The 25179-nt window shown below is 37.6% G+C and overlaps 1 protein-coding gene across 1 annotated transcript in view; it reads right to left on the bottom strand.

Moving 5' to 3' along the window:
* Positions 1 to 24303, bottom strand: part of LOC139120693 (death-associated protein kinase 1-like) — a 36771-nt gene extending 12468 nt beyond the window's left edge. Inside the window, exons 1-7 of the mRNA XM_070685227.1 lie at positions 24289 to 24303; positions 22985 to 23083; positions 15775 to 15873; positions 14526 to 14624; positions 8651 to 8749; positions 3618 to 3716; positions 1046 to 1159 (exon numbers count right to left, since the gene is read on the bottom strand). Of these exons, the coding sequence (XP_070541328.1) occupies positions 1046 to 1159; positions 3618 to 3716; positions 8651 to 8749; positions 14526 to 14624; positions 15775 to 15873; positions 22985 to 23083; positions 24289 to 24303 (624 nt within the window). The remainder of the gene's footprint in view (positions 1 to 1045; positions 1160 to 3617; positions 3717 to 8650; positions 8750 to 14525; positions 14625 to 15774; positions 15874 to 22984; positions 23084 to 24288) is intronic.
* Positions 24304 to 25179: the final 876 nt, after the last annotated feature.

Genomic DNA, 25179 nt, shown 5'->3' with positions numbered 1-25179 from the left:
CAATATCACCTGATGGAATAAAATGTGTTAATTAACATGTATGCTGAATCGTTAACATTGTTTTCATTTATCGATGTTTAAAACGTAGTCATTTTCTGGCTAATAAATTTCGACTTTTGACTTCCTTCGCATTGAATGATTTCAGATTTAATTGTTACATATCTACATTAGCTGCACTTGCAGATCGATCGCAAACTTGGCATAACGACCACGTCCATTTGTAGATGCAGTGAATTGAAACAGCAAAACTAATGGTGAAGTTAAATGAGAAATACAGTAATACAATTTACATTTTATAATTATGGACATTCTCTAACAATTTAACATCGGTTGATACGCCTGTGACTCGGTGCTGTCAAATATTGAAAATAAACATGACAACATCCGTGGATCCCTGTATTTCTTATATATTCATTATTTACAACCGTTTTTAACGTCGTAGTTTCACACTAATGTAAAGAGTAAAGTTTCTTTTTCATTTCCAGGAATCTTTTTTTGCATATCATTGTATATTAGCTAGTAATAAAAGAATATTTTCAAAGTTTTCTTAGTGACTTTTGTGGACTCACTTTAAAAGATAACAGACGCATATTTTAACAAGGAAAATTCCCCTCCTTATTATAGAGTTTGAGTGTTATGTACAATGTCGGTAACGTGTACCTGTTCGGCAAATTTGACATCAATACTCGAGATTGCAGGTATTACAAACAAACGTTAAAACAGACATATACAGTAGCATATTTTACTCAGAAATGACAATATGGATAGCGATAAATGAGACACGGAGAAATGGGAAAATCTTTCTCATTTAATGATGTTTGATATTTAAGATTGTCTTGCTGTTATTCGTTTTTTGATTAGTTATCTCAATTTAATGGAACAAAAGTCTCGAAACGTCATTCATTGTGCATGCCTGACTGTCTTTATCACCTTTTTTCTCCTTATAAATGCAGAGAGAGAGAGAGAGAGAGAGAGAGAGAGAGAGAGAGAGAGAGAGAGAGAGAGAGAGCATCTTAATCTATTTTCAATAAATTAGGTTACTTGCCTTAGTTACGTTTTCTTTGTCATAGTGAAATTCCAGGAATAATCTTGCTACATTTTTACTTTCTTCATCCTCAAAAACGTTTGTTCCGGCTATGGAAGCTGCTGTTTCACCATCCTATGACCGTTAAAGATTCAAATATTTACTTTTGTCACAATATCAATATGTCAAACCTTAAGATACATAACATTCACCATTGTACATATCTAGGAAAACTTCCAGGTACAACTAGGCAGCGGGTAGTACCTAATCATATCGGTCCGATGTAGAAGTGTGAGTTCTTGCAATTGCTCAAATACCTTTTCCTTTTTCAACGCATATCATATGTAAATGTACTGGCTGTTTTGCGCATAAGTAGATCAAATGTGGTGGATGTAAAAACGAAATGCTAAAACTTGAAATGCCCACAAAAATGATTAGCTATCGTACCGTTAAAGAATGAACCCATGTATCATTCCCATCCTTCCTTGATTATAAAGGTAACATTTATGTAAGTTAATATATAATAAATTGATCATTATTGAAGCAAAAGAACAGGTACGACATCTAAGATGTGTTTCAGAATAATAACATTGTTTAGCTAAACTAGATAAGCCTTATCCTTCAACATATACAAACGCACTAAAGTTAAAAAATGGTTTGGTTTCGAAAATACGACCACAGCTTATATCAACCAAGGAGGCGCAACTTGGTAACTCCTGAGAATTTCACTGTATTCATTCCACGTTTTGTTGTTTTATGTGACCGTTAATATTTTGTTTGTGTTTTGGTTGGTTGGCTGGTTTGTCTGGTTTTTTTGTTGTTTTTTTGCCATAATTGTTTGATTTTTCTATTCCGGACAAGTAGACTTGTCCGCTGTCAAAAGGTTTCACGTTTACAATAAATGCCAAATTTTGTCCGATTTTAGTTGACAATTACGTTGAAATGTTCTTGGCGTTACTTCCTTTTGTTGTGTAACTACATATGTATGAACTTATGTTTCTTATTACATTCAAATAATCGCTCTAGTACTTGACAAAAATGTTGTCGAGGGCACGGAAAGCAATACCGTAACTAACCAGTAAGGCGGCGTGTTGTCATTTCTCTGTCCTGGCCTTTATTTCAAGAGTCAATATGCAATTTAAAGACAATATAAACAAACCGTCAGGGCAAGATATTACGTAAATATGCATCGAGGTGTATACAGCTTTGGATAATATAATTTCCACGATCATATGACTCCAATTTCATAAATACAAAAAAATCGAACATATTGCCTAGACCGGATTTACTATTCCGCGGGGAGATTATATCAACAACCATTTATTAAGTTGACTATTTCGGGTATCAAAATATATTTTTTGTAAACCTAAGCACTATGCAAATCAAAATTTGCATACACATGTATCAAACTTTAATTACTATTGATTATTTAAAGGATGCCTATAGTTAACATACATGTAAACGAACTTCAAACGAGATTACATTATTGGCGAAACCTGGCACCGTGACAATGACAACAAGTAGGATATTTAAATTTTGACTTGACAGGGATCAGTTAAGTTTTGATAATTTGATTGAGGGATCGCTGCACCCAACACAGCTTATTTTACTCAAAAATAACTTTTTTACAAATATTCATTCAATTGCAGTTAATTTGGTAACCCTACGTTAAAATATTTGAGATTTTATGGTACACTATTGGAGCAAAGAAATTCAATATTATCACGTCCAAAGAGGTTTTCACATTTTGAAGAACGCTTAAGTTTAAGTTTAGTATGGCGGTAGATATAGCACAAAGGCTTAAATATGTTAAATGAACGCTTTGTTTGAACGGCCTGATCCATACACGAAAATTGTGAGGCCCACCGAAAATCGGATTAAAACACTCGCGCCAGCGTTCGATTTCAAGCTCGATCGAGTCAGTACAGCTGAGAGCGCTACCGTAAAGCAAGCAACTTTACCGGTCGACATCTCTGAATACAAAGTGGATATGGTAGCCGCACCAGTCAGTTTATCTTCAAGAAGTATAAATGTCCTAAGACGTTTAATATTCTGAATTTGCAATCTTATAAAGGGATTTGTGAGCTTGTTAGGATAAATGTGAAATGAGTACAACACTGTATAGCGTCGTAACTCATATTCCATGTACATTTTATTGCAGCACGAAAAAAGGATTTGAAAGGTAACGTATTTACATCATCGTGCTCGTATAGTTTTGTTACTTGCTTGCCTTAATAGAAATAAAAGTGTCTGAACAACCTAATTAAATGTTAGACTTTGTCAGGTAGCATCTTAAATTTTCGCGTCCGCGTGCTGATAGCTTTTCCGAGAAAATTTAGAAAATAAACACAATGTAAACACAGTCACAAATATTTTTCCAAAAACAAACAAAATTAAAATTGAGCTTATATTGTTCATGTTTTTTTTTTTTACTTTTCGTGGCTGACTAGTAGAGGTTTTTCAAAAATCCAAGTACGGCAAACAAAGAATTTTCTCTAAGGTACCTAAGATTTTATTACACATTTCTATGCATTAAAACCTTTGTAATGTCTCATTGTAATATAGTGCTTTAATGTAAACTGCATTCACTTACGTTGTTCTTGATGTCTACAGATGTCTTGTATTCCAACAGTAATTTGGTCGTTTTGTCTTCACCACGATTTGCTGCCCCGTGCATTGGTGTATCACCACGCTGCGGGAAAGCGAAATACAGGAAGTTTATTCATACAGTATTCCATGCTTCACATTTAATTTAAAGACAAAGTGATGTTTCTAATACGGTGAATGATCGTAGAGTAAATTATGTTCGTAATGTCACAAACAAACACAGAAATCAGTACTTGCTTTCTTATTATAAGTCAACAGCGGACTCTGAAATAGTGTGAAAACATTAAACATTGTGATGACCAGGTGACGACCGATCGATCAGTTTGTTGACTGACTTAATTTATTCAGTATTATCATAATCACACTCCCATATCGCTCAATCCAGACAACCTATTACCTTAAATGTGAGCCGGTATATTCAAAGACAAATGTCCATATGGACGTTAAAAGGAATAAAGTCATCGGTTTATGAGTATCTTCAAATTTCATTTCGAACCTACAAGTAAACAAAGCAAATACACACCATGGCTGCCTCTATTGGTCAATGGTGCGATGTTCCGACATATAGCTTTGAAGGATTTTTGGGAACAAGAACATTTTGAGAGAGTAGTCAAAGTGGCTCTGCGTCATATCTTGATCTGTTCCTACAAGTGGGTACTAATGGGGTACACACTAAGCTGTATGATGATAGGGTTGATTTCGATTTTGAAATCATAAATTATCCCTACTTGTCAAGTAATATTCCATCTGCGCCTGCTTATGGTGTGAACGTGTATCAACTTCTCAGGTATTGTAGGGCTTGTGATTCCTACACTGATTTTCAAATGAGACACAGCTCATTGTCATCAAAACTAGTGAGATACCCAGTCGTTAGGACCTTCAAAAAGTTCTGCAGTCAATATAACGCCATTGTGGCCAAATATGACACCTCGGTCACTCAAATGGTTAAGGACAGCATTCCCGGCTTTGACTTATTACAGTGTATCATATCCTGTATCTTTTCATACAATATTTAGACAATTGTGGGACCAATCCTGACGGGTGTAGCATGCTAGCAGGGTACGCTTACCCATTCCGGACACCTGGTATCACCACTAACTATCAGTGGTTCAGGATGGTCCAACTCAAATTCGTAAATTACAAATGTCCCATTGACCTGGTTATGTAGTGGTAGTGGTTATTGGATAAATTTAATATCATTGAGATAAACGCCGTATTTTCTTTAGCCGATAAATATCTCTTGACGTTATTTTTAAGGCCGAGATCAAACCAGGTTCGTAAATATTACGTCGTCTCCCTTCACATTGATGGAAAATACGGCTAAGTATCCGTTCAAGTAGCTGCTGCATTCAGTTTGCTCTCAATCGTCATCATAATGACCCTTCTTAGTAAATCGCCGCACATTGTTCGATTCTCTGTCGGTTGCACTGACGACGTTAAGATTTCGCCGATAATATTTCGCAGCTTTCAACTACAGTTGTCTTAAGTTTCTTGCTTCGGGTACGTTCCCGTCCATCCTACACTGACACGCCTGACCTGGAAGACTTGCGTGTAAGTTTTGCGCACGCGAGATCCCTGTGCGACTGTGCCAGAATTTCCATCCCTAATGGAACGAGATGTTTTAAGGTGCATCACTCTGATAGCACCACCATGTTATTTTTCAAATTTTCCCTTTTTAGCTCACGTGTTTACACGCGGGCTAATGTCATAACGATGTCTGTCTGTCTGTCTGTCTGTCTGTCTGTCTGTCTGTCTGTGTCTCTGTCTGTCTGTTTACACGATAACTCAAAAACGCCTGAACAGATTCAAGTCAGATTTGGTACACAGGTACCATATGCTACTTGCAAGAACTGATTAGATTTTGGTTAGTATGGCTTGCATATTAATGATGTTATGCAATATCATTTTTTGCGTACAATGGTTTCCCCATGGAGACAGTAATGACAAAGTAGACATTTATCAAGAAATACTGTACAGAATTACATTAAACTTTTCACAGATGACGATCTCAGAACATTATGATGATGCTATGACTGTCATTCCAATTATCTACTCATTTGCACATTTAACGAACTTTTATTATTAGTGACATAACTCCGAAATTCCTGCACCAAACTAGATGATACATACAACAAATATTGATCTGACATATATTTAATTATACTTAGAAGCATTGGGCAGTGTCAAGTTAATAAATAGCTCATTTGCATATTTTACGAAATTTTATAATTAGTCATATAACTCGGATATAACTGCCCCAAAATTGATTAATTCTGCTGTAGATACTGATCTGACTGATATCTAACTGTGGTGTAAAGCACTTACTAGTGTCAAGTTAATTAAGGGTTCATTTGCATATTTAATGAACTTTGTAATTAGGAATATAAATCTTAAATTGCGACACCCAAGTCAGTGAAATCTGGTACAGATATTGATCTGATAAATATCTAATTGTACTGACAAGCTTTTGGCAGTGTCAAGTTAACAAAAAGCTCACTTGCATATTTCATGAAGTTTTGTAATTAGTCATATAACTCCGAAATAACTGGACCAAATGTGATGAAATCTGCTGCATATACTGATCCGACAGATATCTAATTGCGGTGTAAAGCATTTGTGTGGAGTAAAGTAAGGGTTCATTTGCATATTTAATGAACTTTGTAATTAGTGATATTACTCCAAAATTACAGCATTACATTTGATGAAACTTGCTACAGATATTGATCTGATAAATATTTAATTGTACCGAGAAGCAATTGGCGTGTCAAGTTAATAATTAGCTCATTTACATATTATTAAATAAAGTTTTGTAATTAGTGATTCAAGTCTGAGAGTACTGTGCGAAAGTTGATGAAACCTGCTACATATAATGATATAACAGATATCTGATTGTTCTTATTACACGCCTCACACGGGTGTCGATTATATTGGTATAAATTGGGTTTATTGACAGGAATATTGAAAAACATAATACAATAAATCCTCGTAAGAGATAGTTACTCTAGCAGTAGACCGTATACACGTCTAGTTTTATCAGAAATATGTCTTCCACTCCGCATCGTGTGCTCAATTGAACTGCTGTAAGAATATACAATGTCTGTCTTTGTTCTTGTGTTCTAGTTAGTGATCATCCTGAGGTCTGCAAATGTTGCGTAACATCTCCTTGCTCGTTGATTTGTCACTTTGATATAAGACAGGTCAAATTTACAATTGTTTTACACAACTTGATAACAGTCAAAATGTATGCAGTAATTCATGTCACACTGTATTATTGCATGCGTCCAGTAGTGTCTGATAAATATCAATACATGTCTAGTCATCAGCAGTCAATTTCAATGCTTGAAAACTGAGTTTGTAATTTTGAAAACTCAAAGTCATTCATTCAGGGGTCACATTAGTAGGTCAAGTTGAGTAAATGCTAAAATTTTCTGGTCCGTTTACTGACTATTATTGAACCTCTTGTAAAACACGTGAGCACATTCAGTTCATCTATCTGGTTTCATATTGTAAGTTGGTAATTGTACAGGTTCTCGTGTGTTTACAATTCTAAACCTCGCGTTTTTAGCTGGCATGTTGTACACTGCACTCGGCCTTCGGCCTCATGCGGTTTACAACATGCCAGCGGTTTACAATTTTAAAATCACTAAAACGAGTAAAATTTCCTATATATAATCGCCTATTTGCTCGTGCTATATGTGGCACATTGTACAAGAAAACCCATGTATATCGCCTGCGGGGCCGGTATTAAAAGTTTAATCTAATCGGTCATTTCTCGAACTGCTATAGCAGTAGTGGAAATAACGAAAAATAACTAAATTGGTCATAAAATATTAAAATTAATTTTAGTATTTTGTTTATTTACCAACTTTACGAGGGTCTCGTAACCGAAGTTAGGGGCTTTCCCCATTGCCCATATATCATGGCGCTGAAATCGGGACTATGACTTAGGCTATCAGAGTTTATAAATTATCCAGTCAGGACTTCGTCCTAGTATGTCAACAACAATGACGACGACGACGACAACAACAATAACAACGACAACAACAACAACAACAACAACAACAACAACAACAATAACATTAACTATAGCTTATGACAGTACTAGCAAAATCCAGGACTCTGGGTTTAGCATTTTCAACCTCCGTCACGATCGGCTGGTCAGGGCGGTAAATATCTGCGTTAGGGATTTGTAGAGCAAATTGATCTAGGGATTTATTAGTGAAGAAAACTAACAGATGTGAACTGTTTTCTTTGAAATAATACACAGAGATAGCAGAGGTGAATTAATAGCCAGGCAAGGCTTCTTTTGTTAAAATATTCTGTACATGATATTTATTGATAATAACTTGTAGATTAATATTTCTTTCGATTCCCTGTGCATTTGCTATCGTTTTCAACCACCAAAGTACATCTCAATGTAGACGCAAATATTATCTGGAAAATGGTTTTCAAGCTGCAATATAGACGGCGAAGTCTAAAATTTCAAATTCGAATAATTGGCCGCATTTGAAGATACATCGTCATACACCCGGGCTCTCCACTGACACTGTCCTATTAGGAGAACTTGTTGTCATTTTTTTGACTAGGAGTGTTCAGTCCATTTATGTTTATCTATTACTCTAGTTGATTTACCTTCTGGCTCTTTTGTTTTCTGCACTGCACTGAGTCAACATCTTAATGTCTCAATTTAACCCTGCGTATAGCTGACTTTAGTTTTGATCACCTCTCACATCTTTTGGTGTGGGGCACACTCCCTAACACACCAGTACCTCAAATATTGTTTTTACATATACTGTGTATGTGCTTTAATTCATGATATTTTTATTAATTATTTTAATAGATACCAGGCGATTGTAAGCTTGATTTAAGGGGTTAATTAATTCATTTAACGTATACCGTTTTTATATTCTATATCACCGAGCCTTGATATAAATATAATCTTTGTAACCAAAACATAATTTTGAATAAGCTTCTGGTTAACCTATGAAATTGTCTTTAAATCTAGTAGAGATCACTTACATTGTTCTGTGCATTGATAACTGCTTTATATTGCAACAGTAACCTTGAAGTGGCTTCGTGACCATTGTACGTTGCATAATGTAATGGTGTCCATCCACCCTGTTCATAAATGTAAAATATATATTTTTAGCATTTCGATGCATACATTTGAAAAGGGAGAAAGTCACATCTGTATTGTCATAGGTTTAACATGAACAGCGTTGCTGGGATTCCGACAGTTATTCCAAAATTGTAGGCAATTCTGTTTAGGCGCTTTAGATCCCTTTTTTGCCGTCCGCGTGCTGATAGGTTTCCACAGAAAACAAACACAACGTTAACAATATTACCAAAAGATATCATTCACAAAGAAACAACAAAATTGCGTCAATGACACTTTCCTCTCATTTAGTGTGACATCAACAGACTGGCAGAATAATGACATCGGCCCCCTTGTGTGCCTTGGCTCATAGAGAGTGATAAGGATATAACAAATAGCAGGATGTAATGATGAGTTAGTTAAATATAAAGGCACTCAGAGTGAATATGTTAGGTTACAAAAACAGCAAATATAACGGCCTCATTCCTGGCCCTCAACAGGGCAAGCAAAGTCTACCACTCATTCACCAGCTCCAATTGATAGTCAGTCTGGTAGATAGACCAATTTGCATTGGTTTCAACAAGGAAAACTCTGGGTTTGGTCCTACGTGTACTGATGCTAATGTTTGCCTGGAGTTGTCAAGCCGCAAACCCCATCCAAAATGCATCCATGATTCAACTGTGTCAAATGAAAACAAGTAATTTTTTAATCGCTGCCCGTTTTAGTACCGGACCCCAGCCAAAGCCCGTCACTTCATCTTAATGTTTGGCAAAAGAAGCTACTAATTGGCCCAGACGCAGATTTACCATTCCGCCTCAGGAATCGCTAGACAAAAGATGAAAGTTCAGCTGTTTTCCGAAATCGCTGAGCGGTATTATGTGAAAACACCTAATAGGCCCACTATTGTTATCGCCCTAGGGGCTATCCCTAAACCTAATTTATCTATTATCAGGCTCATCCATGACTGTAGCCAGCCATCTGGTGGTGCAGTTCAATGATTATGCCTCTGACCAACATTTCCGCTACCAATCAATTGATGATGCTATATAGTTAATTTCCCCTTCCAATTATCTCGCAAATGTTGACCTTAAATCAGCCTACCGCTCGGATAAAATTCACCCTTCAAATTTCCAGGCTACAGGCCTTGAAAGTACTTTCTGTTGTTTCCAAAGGTTAACAAAAAGTGTTACACGGAGGATGGCACGTCTTGATTTTGTTACTATGGTGGTATATCCGGATGACTTTCTTATCATCGCCCAAGACTATTAGTCTTGTATAATGGCTTTAAACATAATCCTGAGATTACTTCGTCGTTCATGTTTCAGCATTGTTTGGAAGAAGGTGAAGAGCCCTACCCAAACATGGACCTTCCTGGGTATTAAAATTTATACTGTTGCTCTTACTCTACAACTGCCACTGCCTATAAGCTGATAGAATTATACGACTTGATGTTTACTTTCTTTACTCATAAACGAGCAAGCCATCGCCAGCTGGAGCCACTTGCAGGGAAGTTGCTTGGGCACGCGGAGTTATGAAAGGGGTAAAAATTTTCTCCACAGCATATATACACGACCAGCTAAACAAACTGCGTTGCTCTTCTCATGAAATTCGCTTTGCTCGAGAATTTGCTTTAGATATCGAGTGGTGGTTGAAGTGTATCCATTTGTTCAGTGGTGCTACAAAGTTCATTGATCCCAGCTCCATTATAGAAGTCCATATTGATGCTTGTGGTTTAGCATCAGGTGTTTACTATCGCAGAGACAGGCAGTATACTTTGTGGTCTTGTGACTGGCCGCCTGCAACCTCACTTCACATAAATATAAGGAAGCCCTGTCTGTCATTCTTGCTGCTAGACGATGTGTCACTGCTGGAAGAATTCTACCGTTTATGACTTCACTGATAACAGGGTTGCCATGTCTTTTATCATACCGTGTCGTAAATCGTCATCCAGTTGTTATGACTGCCCTGCAGGAGCTATTGTGGATCTCTGTGTTTTATAACTTTAATATGAAAGCCATTCATGTCCGAGGCAATTACAACTTTATTCCAGACGCTATCTGCACGTAGCATAAACCTGGCCTACTCTCTTTATTGCTACCAAACAACCTCAAACGATACCCAAATATCTTCCTTGACACTTTTCTCTGTCAAATGTCTCCCACTACTGCCTCCATTCTTATTCCCCTGGTTCGCAACTCCAACAGCAGGAAAAAGAGTTGGAACTTGGCATTGCCCTCTTCAGAGGCCGTACCTTTGCCTCATCTACAAAAATCACTTATGTAGTTCACCTTCGTGCCTATATGGAGTTTTGCCTCTCGATTGGTTACAATCCTGACCCGGTGAAGCAGGGTGTCCTCTGAAGGTATGTTGCTCATCTTGCAGAATGCTTGAAGGTCACGCCAATTATTCAGCTCCCCAACTCAGAGTAGGGTTTCCCAAAACCCTTCCGACAGTCGTCAACTTGTTGAAAGGAGTCTGTCTGCCTTCTTAGCTACCCCATCTTCCCAGGATTGTCCAGCCTATGTTCTTTCCACTGCCTGTCCAGCACTTTCTGCCTTCTCTTTTCGACGACCTTTCTCCCTCCTTCGTCCACGGGTCACCAATGTTAAACAGTTTTCAACTCATAGCTTTAGGCGTCGCGGAGCATCTTTGCCACTGCGTTGTGGTATCCCGACCGAGCTAATTAAACTGTTAGGTGACTTGAAGAGTAATTCTTTTAATAGGTACTTACATCCTTTGCTTCCTCTCCGTATGGAAACCGTGGCCTGTTTTGCCTCCCATCTACCTTCAACCTAGTCTAGTTTTACCCTCACTCATATCTGTTTGGGGTCTTTGGGGACTTAAGTCTTTAGTTAGTTTAGTTTTCGCTCTTTTTTCTGTAGTTTACTATTGTTTTCCCTAATAGCTAGCACTCTTCATTTAAATAACAATAGCCAGCCATTTGCATTTCCATCGAGAAGCACTGGACTTACAGGTTTTAGTAACCTTATGGTTAGTAATACGCTACCCCCTACTGATCATAGACACCTGTGAGTGAGTGTAATCCCCTCTTGTCTGCCGTCCCGTATATACGCACAATTAATTTTAGGCAAATTTAAAAATCTTTGTTTCAAATCAAGGAGAAGTTGAAGCATAGGATATCACTACAGTTAAGTAAAGTTAAGTTAAGTTAAGTTACTTCTTATGCAGCGTATTTTGTTTTCTGCCCACATGTCACATTTGCATGCAGTCCTTTTCAAACCAATCACCTGCCTTTTATTTTGGATTTTGCATAAGTAAACCCTGAGCCAGGTCTCAGCGGGATTTACATTTAGCATCATTCTGCACTTTTTATAGGCAAGCTGCAACAGCAACCGTAATTTTTTTCCAATCCAGCCCACCATTTTCACCTTGCCTTTTAGCTGTATTATTTGGTTTCGGCTAGCGATTCTTCTTGGGAATTTGTTTTAGTAGAATTGAATTCGACTTGTTTGTGAATTTGTAGTTTCTAGTAACCTTTAGACACCTCTGCTTTTGCTTTGCTATTCAACCATTGGGAATCACTTCTGGCTTTGAATTGTTTGTGAACGTGTTATTTCCACTAACTATTTAGACACCTCTACTTTCACTTGGCTATTTTCTAGTTGAGAGCCACTCTGTGCCTTTTATTGCTTTGTAACCTTCATTTTAATTAGTTTTTAATGCCATTCGTTTATTTCTAGGGGGACTTTAGTCCTTTGTTAGTTTAGTTTTAAATGTACTTTCTGTAGGTTACTAGTGTTTCTCCCCTTAAGCTAACACTCTTCATTCACATAATAATTACCAGTCTTTTGTATTTCAATGGAAAAGCACTGGACTTACAGTTTTAGTAACGTTGTGGTAGTAGTAATAAACTACCCCCTACAGATCCAAGACACATGTGAGTGAGTGTGCTTTGTTCTTGTCTGTGATCCCTTTCCTTTGTGCCGCCCGTTATATACGAATCCAGGCCATGATCTTAGTTTCTTTTACACATCAGCTATCACTGGTTTCAGGAAGCGTTGCAAAGGTGGACCTGAAACCCCAGCTCTGAAAAAGGGCACTAGTGCAACCAGTCACCATATTCGACTTTACAATAAATGCACAAAACTTTCCCCTTGGTCACGAAATCTAACATCTGCGATTTCTTCGATTACGATGTGGGCAAAAATCGACAAATCCGGGCGCTTTGCCTTACAATCTGACCCTGTCTTTTCCACTAAAACGTCCATAAGCTGCAAATAAACTCTTTAAAACTCTCACTGTGAAATGGCTCACCGTGTAATTGTCGTAATGGCTGTGTTTATTATTTAGCTTCAATCCAACAAAATTTTAAAATGTCCCGATGAGCTTTACATAAGTCGAAGTGAACATTGAATATATCATTCTAGTCGACATATTTAAATATTAACTTTGTTGACTAGAAAGGTCAGATAAAAAACAAAATTGTGCTACACTTATCAGTCTTCGGTTACTTCTTATGTACTGTTACTGACACTCCCACATTGCCAGCAAGATTAGTATCTACGTGATACCAAGATTGTGTTTCATGAATACATTTGGTACAGGTATATGTTAGTTTGCACGCTATGTATAAGTAAGATGATCTGCTACTGCACGCTTTTTTACTGTGACCGTGACTGTGAAGTGACTAGTAAATTGCGCAGGATGGGTTTAATCTTTGTTCGTACAATATATTTAACACAACAAGCGATAATATGAATTCAAACTAAAGGGATTAAATAAAATTTTATTTTGGCGTCTAATGAGCAGAATCGAAAAATTATCTACTACCCTTACTCTATTTTCTGCAAATAAATACATTCCGCAAAAGTGTAAATGAGAGATAGTTAAAGGAATGATCCCATCCTAAATTGCCTGGGATGGAATATCAACAGGCCGTGAAAATTTTGTCTTCGTCTTGCGAGCGTGAGAAGTCGCTTTCCAAATCATGCGACTGTAAGACGGTGTAACCTGAACCCAATTAAGCGTGTCATTCTAATACTTGCTTCATTGTCGTGTTTCTCTTGAGAAATGTTCAGTTTTCAGGGTCATTATTTCATTTCTTATTCGAATGAGAGAAAATTGAATTCAACTAGCGCTGCTCTTATCAGACTGTTTATGTAAAATATGACATACATCAGCAAGGCCTAGCAGCCGAAAATAAAACCCTGCACTGGTGTCTTACAACATCATTTGAAAGTTTCAATACTATTAAAATGTAAGCGGAAGATCATTTACCGTTGTACGGTTCATATAAAGAACAAGTCATAGGCATTATATAATTAAATAATCCGCTATCAAACATTCAAATCTCTCTCTCTCTCTCTCTCTCTCTCTCTCTCTCTCTCTCTCTCTCTCTCTCCTTCTCTCTGACGTTGATGAAGATAAGTGATGAAGATAAGCGACTGTAAAAGCTTCCGCGCTTCATTATTCTAAAATGAACGCTATCGTTGTAGAATAAACCACTTATCAATGCAACCAACTGGACCAAACACACAATTAAAATTATATGGACTATTATCTGTCATCGTATAAAATGAGTAAAAGCTTTAAATAAAGTCGATCGCAATGTTAGTGATTGGTACAGCCTCTTTGCTAACAGACCGCGGCAATGTTAGTATGATTTATTGTGCTACATTTCGAAGTGTTGTAGCGGGATTGCATGACCACTACAGAATGACATACCTCGGCATTAATCGGTTGAGTGACTGTAACATTTAAGTTGGAGAGAGATACACGAAATTGTTAAAGCATTATTATTCAGATATTCATATCGGCAACCAAGTCATATTTACGTACCTCATTCTTTGCACTGACCTCTGCACCATGTTTAATCAGCACTTCGGCGACGTCTGCATGACCTTCTCCAGAAGCCACATGAAGTGCTGTTGATTGGTACTACAAAATCCAATGTAAACGGTTTCAAAATGGCTATTCGTCAATAAGAAATAAGCCATGTCGGCATGTAAACTGGCGTGAACTGACAAAATGCACAATTACTGAAATTAATAGTCACAGTGAAGAAGGAGTATGGTCTCATTGTGATTGGAAATGAACTAACTGCAATGCTTGCAATTGCATACTGATATTTAGAGTGACAAGTACAATAGTGAATAGAAGCTAGTAACGTTCTCAATTGATACACAGTTATTACTGTAGTCTTTTGCAACAAAATAAAGCAGCGAGTTTTTGTATGGTCCGTAAATCATACGCAACGTAAATTCGTCCTTGAGTGCATAGAATGCAATCAATCAATGATCAAATAAGGATTACTATATGTCAAGAAATATATCAGGCTCTGGCCATATATTTATTAATATCTATACTTGGTACGGTTGAACCCAAATGAAATGAAAAAGTCGCTTAATAATTACTTCATGTGTTTTTTGTCCATGTATATGTTACAATACGTCAGCATGTTCATTGTCTTTGAAATAAATGTTTCGTAGACTAAATGCTTGAGAGCCGTGTGGTCTTGGCAGTAACTCGTCTACTACATTTACGTTGAAGGCTAGAGATTCCCGTGAGAAATATTGGAATTTTTAAAGAAAAAAGCTCACACACACACACACACACATATGCGCAAGCGCACTCCCTCTCTCTCTCTCTCTCTCTCTCTCTCTCTCTCTCTCTCTCTCTCTCTCTCACCATGACGTCGATTAAGATAAGCGATGAAGATAAGCGACATTAAAAGCTTTCACGCTATATTATTTTTCGAAGTGAACGCCATTGTTGTAGATCAAATTGTTAACCAACAAATTTGACCAAAACCCAAGTTTAAATAACGATGTTAGATTATCGGTCATCGTTGGAAGTGAGCTGAAGATTTAAATTAAAGTCAAACGCCATGTGAGTGGTGGGTCAGCATAATTTGTTCTACATTTTGAAGTGTTGTAGATACATTGTATGGCTACGACTCATGAAATACAATAGCATTATTCGGTTGAGTGACTGTAATCGTTACGTTTAAATGGGAGAGAGATACATGAAATTGTTAAAGCATTATGATTCCGATCTTCATATCGGCAACCGAGTAACATTTACTTACCTCATTCTTAGCATTGACATCTGCACCATGTTTAATCAGCACTTCAGCGACGTTTGCATGACCTTCTACAGAAGCCACATGCAATGCTGTGGATGTTTCCTACAAAACGTAATGTAAACGATGTTAAATTGCTATTCACACAAGAATAAGTCATGTCGGCATGCAAACAGACACAAACTGACAATGTTCCAGAAACCAAACGTCACAGTAATCAAGAACTTTCCTTTCAATGTGACGGGAAATTTAAAAGAACACACTGTTTGCATAGTTATATTTAAGTTGTAATAACGTGAACAGTTGATTCATCGTCGTCATAAAATGCTCGCACGGAAAGTGGCGGCACTTCCAAAAAACATCACCACCTTGATGTTATTCATTGTGATTCAGCAAACGTTTATAATAACGGCACACTTATTACTAAATTAGGGAAATTAGGGCGTTGTCAATTTGATGATACGAAAACACATGCGTGTCGTACCAATCGATGCAGCATGTTGCTCACTACGATTAACACAGACAGCTATAGCATAGATATCAGCTACATTTTAATATTCTTGTTTAGTAAATTGCTCCAAACAGTTACATTCTACCCATAACTTACATGACGATAAACATTTCGAGCTGAGCCAGATTCCAACCATGGCCCGACGCATAGTGTTATAGGAAGGGTGCTTGTCTGCACAAAAGTCCTTGGTTTGGTAGCGAATTGTTTGACAGACAATGGGATTATGAAACCTCTATTGATAAAGTTATTTCTTGAAGGCAAAAGCCCATACATCCTGCAAGATAACTAAGTCTTGATTCAATGTGGCACAGACATTCAAGAAAGCTTCCCTGTAGATTTGCTTTTTTTTAAATATGACTAGTCTAATAATTCTCTTCTCAATATTTTACCGCCGAGGCAGTCTACGTGGCAGAGTTTCACAAATCATTGTAATTAAGACAGCCTGCGATTGAAAACTCTACCTCTGTCCGTTTGATTCCATTGTAAAAATGTGACGGAGACTCTTTAAAAGACGAATATACTGTCATGTCTCGATCATTTCTCCCGTGCCGGTATGATTCCATTCGCTTCTCCTATTTGGTCATACCCGTGTTGCCAGATGTGGAAAAATTCTTCAAATTCACACATTTCCCTTAGTTAACATCGTATTGACACCTAACCGGCTAAGATGCACTCCAGCATGAGAGACTGACACCCCGACTTATGACGCGCTCCCACGACCAGAAGCCAATGGTCGGAATGTAAGTTACTTCCCATCTCCTTGCTAAAACATTCACAAGACTGGATAAATATGAGAGAATAACGGATGTGTCCCCTTCCTACCTTTTCATATTTTATAATACAATATTACTTCGTCGGAGATGACGAAGGTAGACAAGTCAATATTTTATTAACGCTAGATCGGACAGCATCACATTAACTTCCGCAAATTAAGGTTAGTCAGAAATTTTAAAAAAATAATATGATCTTGGCTTTGTATCGCCGATTTTAACCCAATTAGAAGTTTCTTTTTCTTCGAATCCTAACAAACAGCTTATATGCATTACATACATTAGACCGAGACAATATTTTACACTTTGTTCGACATTCTCCTATCAATATTATTATCCACCAGGGGATAGCCGTGTACATTGTTAAGGAGGTTGATTGTAAACGATTGGCATGGGATCTCATGGGCTAATTATCCAATATTACCGAAATTTTACCGCCAGGAACATTCAGCTGCAGTTCAGTGAATGGATGAGTAATTTTATGTGAAAATAAAGAGTTTATGAGAAAGCAAGTAACAATTAATATCCTGTTTGGACAGAAAAAGAATGGTAGAACGACTTCATGCAAATTAAATGTACACATGCAAAAGGTAAAATGTGTGCCTTAAAATTTAAATGCGAGTTTCTTTGTGTTTTGTTCGATGTGTACTACAGCATCCCAGCTATTTTGTTACTCTCGGTGATGTTATCTTTTGAACACATCGATATACTCGGAATTTGCTCAACAAACACAGCCAGAGTGTGCAATGCTTTTATTAGCGTGAATAGTTTGTAAAATTTAGAATCAATCAGTAACAATGCATCTGGCAGAAAACTTGATTGCCCAGGGAACAAAGTATCGCTTACAGCCTTATTTTTCCCTCTGTCTAACTTGATATTATTCCACTGTTGGGCCATTCAACTTCAAGGAAGAGTTTAAGGCACAGTTATAAAGCCAACAATTTAAACATTAAGATGTAGACACTGGTTTTCACAATTATTTTAAGCTTGAAATTGCGGCGGAAGTAAAAACATATGCTGGAGTGTGTAAAATGAGTGTGTTTTCGTGTTTTGAAACATAATCTCATCCCTTCGCCAAAGTTATGAAACCCACCAAAATCGGGTCAAAATACTCGCGCCGAGCTAGTGTTCGATTTCAAACTCGATCGAGTATGAAAAGCTGAGAGCATAGAGTTAGAGCAAGCAGCTTCGGGGGGTATGTGACATCTATGAATGCACAGTGGATTTAATAGCCGTACCAGTCAGTTTATCATCAAGAATTATACATGTCCTCAGACGTCATATGTGCCGAATTTACCATCTTAGAAAGGAATTTCAGTGGATGTGGGAAAAAAACGTTAAGTGAGTAAACTTTGGGCTGTAGCGTCCGTAACTCGTTCGTGATTTTGTCCCTGTAAGTACGAATAAAACATTTCAAAGGTATTTACATCGTCTACTCGTATGTTTTAGTTACTTGCTTGCTTGCCTAAATAGAACTAAACTTCGAAACGAAATTTGACTCTCCCTAGTACCTTACATTGTATCCGAAACCCGCAGGGCACACGATCAAGCCCTGTGAATTTCACTGACAGGTACAAATCGGAAATTATAATAAGTGCACCTTGTCTGTTGCGAGTATTTTCAATGCGGTTGAATTTTTGTGGCTTATTTATGGCTGTAAACGATGTAATTAACCACCTAGATATTGAAACTCGTCACCAGGAAACTTGTCGTAAAGCGTTTCGATCATGATGCACTGTACATGTCAGCCGGGAACGTAATCTTCAGCAGTGTAGACGACACGAAAACACTGCACCGTATGATGGGACCCTGCCGTGAAGAATCATGACAGGTGTTGGCAAAACATAAACATTTTCAATGCGTTCGTTTGTATGTTTTTGGTACTGCTGTACTTGTACGTAAGTGCAACGCCCACGAACTGACTGCAAACAACAAATTTTGACCATCATTACAATGAGGTTTCGTAGTGTCATAAGTTTTAATCACTCAGCAGTTTTACATGTAAATGGAGTACAAGAGAAGGTCACGCGTACGCGTAGCTGTAAGTACTTCGGTTAAGTAATTTTACTAGTTAATATACGGATTCATATAAGCACCGTCGAAACAATAAGAGAATGGCGATTCGGGCAAAGTATGTATGACAATGTATATTATTATTGATTAAGGCGATGTGAAAGTAAATATATGTTAGAACTTATTGTACATTGTTTCTGTCACGCGACCTTATTCTGAGCATTATCTTTCTATTTGTTAACATCGAGGAAAATCTTCATAATTCTGGGAACACGTACAGGTACAGTGTTACGAAACTGCTTTGGACAGCTAGGCAAGGGAGAACTTGAAATTATAATATAAAGGATATGAAGCCACAAAGTACAAATTCTGAAAATATTGTTCAAGTGAATTTGATTTACAGCGTTTTTTGTTCTTCAGGCTGCAGAATGTAAAAAAGTAGGACCACGTATATGCATTGCAAGTTGTATTTTTATTAGTTTATGAACGCAAGTTGTAAAAATGAAGGGGTACGGTTCGCGGTATGTTTATGTTGGTGTTGTGACAATCAGTTTGATATAAACGTTACAGATTTTAAGCATTGGGTCTTTTTACCGAATATTACCGATGGAGTAAATTGCACGTCTTCAGACAATCATGCACAATCATATCATTCTCGTCGATTTATATGTAAGGAGTGCGCACATTAAAAGGGTACGGTATAGAATTGACAAAGACTGGAGAAGCATGACTCACAATTCATTCTCAGCATCGGCCTTTCAGCTGTTACAACATTTAAAAAAACATGATTGCCTTGCCGTCTTGATGATCACAACAAAAACGGGAAAATACCATGTCAAGTAAATTTTAGCATGGAACGATCAAAATTTGCCATGACTTTTTGGCAATTTGATTAACAGTTGTTAGGATTAATTAACTACTAAGAGTATTGTGAATATCTCCTTTGCAAACAAAATGTTGGATTTGTTTACACAAAGCGTTGGTAATATATGTCATGGTTGAAAAACAATCATTGCTAACAAACTTGTAGGGGCGGTCGGTTGATTGACTAATTTAATTGAATAATATGCCTTTTTGAGTGATGGAACTTTCCTGTTATAGTGTTGTTGTGTGGCAAACGACCAGCGGAAATTGTAGCAACGAGACACTGGGCCATTTTTCTCATGTGTCAACTTACGAGCCAAATTTCCCGAAACGTTCCACGCGATATTGGACTGAGGACATGACCGTAACATTCTGATTAAAATGTATAATTTGTCCAAAATGGTTTAATTTCAAAAAGGAATACACAACTTAAAGTTGATTTTGATGCCTTTTCAGCTGCGTTGGAGCCAATTTAATGCCACCACGTCTGATGTACTTCCACTGAAGTCCAACATGAGATAACACCCTGCATCGCCTGCTCTGACCACACATGATATCCACTTGTACAGGGTATGATGTGACTATTTTACATGTATTGTATGCAAATAACCCCTGGATATAATGATTTTGGTTTCAGAATACAAAACAAGAACTTGTAGGGTGCACTTCTTTACATTATGTTACTTCTGGTACGCGAAATAAACGACTTTGAACTTTGAACACACTGTTCACGTGTCTCTACAACCTCTCGCTGACACATCCCGGATACGATAGAGTTAGTCGCAATAATGGACAGCAGACTTTTGGCCTACCGAGTGGTGTCTAATTTCATGATAATGCATACAATACAAATTGATGAAAGTTTAAGATAAAATCTTAAAGCTGCAAGCAGTGTTTGCGGGGCCCGAGAAGTTGCTATGGTTGAAAGTACTTGCACTGATGATACTGTGTGCATGTTTTGAGCCTGAACGGTCTTTTGATTCTTGTACAGAATAATTTTAATATCATCCAGTGGTTATAATAGTCGCGCCAGCGGCTTACTGACTACGCATGCGCTTATTCATAATATACTATGCGAGTAACCGGAAGTGTACCCTTCTTTTATGGACGCCGCCATGTTTTTTTTTTTGAGTACTCGTAAATAAACAAATACGAAACAAATTACTATTATATAACATGACTATTATAAAATATACCTCTTTTATTAGCCAGTAAATGTTATTATGCACCTTGTCGCTGATACAAAATATCGGTAATATAGATATATCGTGCATATGAACGGGGGCATACGCAAAGAATGCTGGGATTGAATTATAGAAGAGCTACCCCTGTGTCAATAATTAGATTCAAAAATTGCCAGTTTTTAGACGGAACGCCATAGTTTTCAGCTTGCAAGTGGAAGGTGGGCAGTGCGGTTACCATTGCAATGATAATGATTGCATAATAAGTCCCTTGTTTAACGCAATAGGCTGTTATCATTGTAAAAATTGCCAATTTTTGCCAAAATTTTTACACGCTACAGAAAATCTATACCTGCCCTGCTGCTGCGTTTGACGTCGTGTAAGTACGTGACCTACTTTCATCAGAGGGAAACTGGGCATAGTTGTCATATAAACGTTTATGAAGTAACAATTACAGTTTATCATGAATCAATACAAATAACATTGCCAATCTTAACCCCTGGCGCGACACCAAGGGCTGAGCCCTATATAATATTATTTATTTATGTGAAATGCAATATGACCATCAGACCACGTGACCGATCAATGCCCCTTTTGCAAACTCGATAGTCCTCACAATTACGATTACATGAACAAAATTTCAGTTCATATGGTGAGTCAGTTCTGGACGAGCAGATTTATTCAATTTTATTCACTAGTAATGATAGGTTAATCGCAACAACAAAAAAATAGTGCCGCAAAACCACGCGACTGATTGAAATGGTTTTTGCAACCTTGAAAGTGCTTGCACTAAGAATGATATGATTAAAATTTCAGTTCAAACGGTGTGTTAGTTCATGATAAGTATATATCTAAAGATTCAATTGTATTTTTTGAAAATTATATATGGCCGCCAAACCACGTGACCCGCCCACATGCATTTCACAAACTTGAAAGTACTCATACTAATGATAATATGAGCAAACATTCAGTTCAAATGGTGTGATTGTTCTTGAAAAGAAGATTTTTAAACATTATTCGCTGATAATTGCAGGGTTTTCACAGAAACCAATATTGCCGCCTAACCTCGTGACTGATAGAAGTGATTTTCGTAAACATAAAAGTACTCACAGTAAGGATGAAACGAGTGGAAATTTCAAATTAAATGGAGTTTTGATTCCGGAAAAGATTTTTAAATTGGTATTTTCGCAAAATTAAATATGGCGGCCAAACCAGCTGACCGATTCGTATGCCTTTGTAAACTTGAAAGCGCTTACGCTAATGATACGAGTAAAGTTTCAATACAATCAGTGCATTGCTTCTGGATGAGAAGATCTTTAAAGATTAGATTGGTATTTTCGACAAAAGTCTACACCATTTTATTGAAAAATTTCAAAGACCTAAGATCATGCTTGTTACTTACCGAATTTCAAATCAACCAGACCCCTAGGTCATAAGGAGAAGCCATTTAGAATTTTGGAAAATCCATTGTGGCCGCGAGGTTTTGTGACAAATCGAACTTTGTAGGATCAGGTGCAAAAGTACTCATATGTACCTAATAGCTCTGCAAGTTTGACAAGTTTACGTCAAGTGGTTTTTAAGTTCTAGGTGATCAAAACAGTTACGGAAGAAGAACATGAGGAGGAAGATGAAGAAGAATATTGATCGCCTACAAAGACGACAGGGGCTCAGCCTATAGGCTTCGGCCCCTAATAAACAAACTGAAATTGTGTGTTCCCACAAAGCCCAAACGCGAATACGATCTCGCGCGTGCATACTCATATTTAATCGCCGAGCTGGCATACTCTCAATATAAGATTTTCTTACTTTTTAAGCATTGAAACATTAGTACTGTCTCATCGTAATATTGTGCGTTAGTTGAAACTACATTCACTTACTTGGTTCTGTATGTCTACAGATGCCTTGTATTCCAACAATAGTTTGGTCGTCTGCTCATTACCACTCTTTGCTGCCCAGTGCACCGGTGTATCACCATGCTGCAGGATGGCGTAATACAAGTAGTTTAGTCATACAGTATAATATTCTTCACATTTAATTTAAAGACTTTACAGCCAAGGGATATCGATGGTTCTGATATTGTGAATAGTTAGACTATTGCTTTGTTTTCATAATGTCACAAACAAACACAGAAAATAAGTGTTTAGTTTAATTCTACGTTAACAGCTGACAGGGACACAGTTAGCTGTGGAAACGCAGCTATCTGTTGGCTGGGTTGCGAGCATCGCTATGCGGGTCAAAGGTCAACCCCGCCACAGATAGCTGTTGGCCAACTGCCAGCGAAAGTGGGTCTACGACATGTATGGGAACTTTGAACGGCAAAATAAACCAAAGTGAGCGTAATTCAATAAAATGACCTATACCTGCCTGAACTCTGATTATTGCTCATTCCCTAACTCCTTTTGTGAACAAAATTTCTGGTTCGTTTACGTAATTCGGCTGATTTTCCAAGGAGTACTCAAGATTTTCACTCCAGCAGCGAACTTTGACTTCTATTGATATGCTAATAAGGACGTCGCTCGTTCGATCGTGAATAGCGTGACAGCCGGTCAGATCCTTCTTAGCATATCAATAGATGTTGCATGGTAATATAATGTATAATAACATATTTCTATATTTGCGCGTGCAGGCGGAACAATAAGGAGCCCAAAAGTTGATATTGTTCAGTAATTTATACAATTCTGAGCTTAGGTAGATGCTTCTCCTGAAGAAAGGCGTTCTGGCCTGAGACGAGTAGTAAACGTGTCTTGCAGAGCTCCGACAAATGCTTCAAAGTTTTGCTATAAAGCAAGGCAAAATCATATGACAATATCGACTTTCATTAACTACGTTCATTTCCATCATGGGAGTTTGTTCAGAGGCTTGGAGAGCTAAATTGGTAGATTTTCCCAGCCAAGAAGTTGGAAGGGACAACCCCTTGACTGGTACACGCCGTTCACGACATGGACGTCACTCAATAACATTTGCTACAGGTTCTGCTGCTTGTTTGTCATCAGCATGACGTTTCTAGCAACTGAATTAACAATGTCTTGTATCGACGCATTTCACTCTTGGCTGGAGGTGAATGGATATTTAACTTTTCAAGAACATTTTATTCCCTTGTCATTTCCTATAAATTCATGTTTCGCCGCAACTGACATTGCGTTACACGTTCATCCCAGCTATGTAATACACAATTGGCTACCTGCATCCGTGTCATTTCGTGTAGAACCGTCAACTTTCACACCATTCATTCCAACTCTTCTACACCAAGCTGGCGATATAGAACTTAACCTTTGGTCTCCAAAACAAGCGAAATGAAGTAGTCTACAAAAAGTGACATGTTAGACTTGGAAGATCTTGATACTAAAGTTGAATCCAGCGAATCTCTATTATCATTCATCAGGGTGATTCGCGTTGATATTAAAGGTCTACGGAAGGAAATGAAGCAAGTCGATAAGACTGTTGGCGATAGACAATTAAAACAAGACGAACTGATTGAGCAACAGAAAGCACTGAGTGAAAGAATCGACGAATTAGAACGTGTAGCGGTCGCTCTGCTTTTCCAAACATGGCGGAATAACCTCATCTTCAGAGGGGTGAAAGAACTTGATGGTGAAACATGGGTGACTGCGAAAAGGTTACTCGTGACACCTAGAAAACAACGTTGGATATACCGGATGCAGACGATGTGACGGAAGTCTCCATTGAACGAGCTGAACGTTAAAATGAAGAAAGGAGTTCTAGACCAATAGATGTCACGTTTCTTTCCTACAAGACACGGACTGAGATACTTAACGTAGGGTCTCTGGACTAGATCATACTGATAGACACTTTCCATTCTCGTCAATGACCTTAGGTAAATGAAGAGTTTGCTAAATTTCAATGAATGGGCCAATAAGGAAATCGAAATTCCTAACTCGGAAAGTTGAGTTGAATCGTATCCAGGAACAGTTCTCTAGCGATTAAAAGATGACTTTTTGACTGTTCCTTATATTGCATATGAATCTTTAAACGTTGCACTCAGTGAACACATGCGAGTTTTGATAATGGTGTCCAGTAAAAGTGTTTTTTTCTCACCTTTGTGCGAACAGAA

This window comes from Ptychodera flava, chromosome 20, assembly GCF_041260155.1.
Source record: "Ptychodera flava strain L36383 chromosome 20, AS_Pfla_20210202, whole genome shotgun sequence".
NCBI classification, from domain to species: Eukaryota; Metazoa; Hemichordata; class Enteropneusta; family Ptychoderidae; genus Ptychodera; species Ptychodera flava.
Note: the sequence above shows the minus strand (reverse complement) of the source record. Positions and strands in the feature narration are given on the sequence as shown.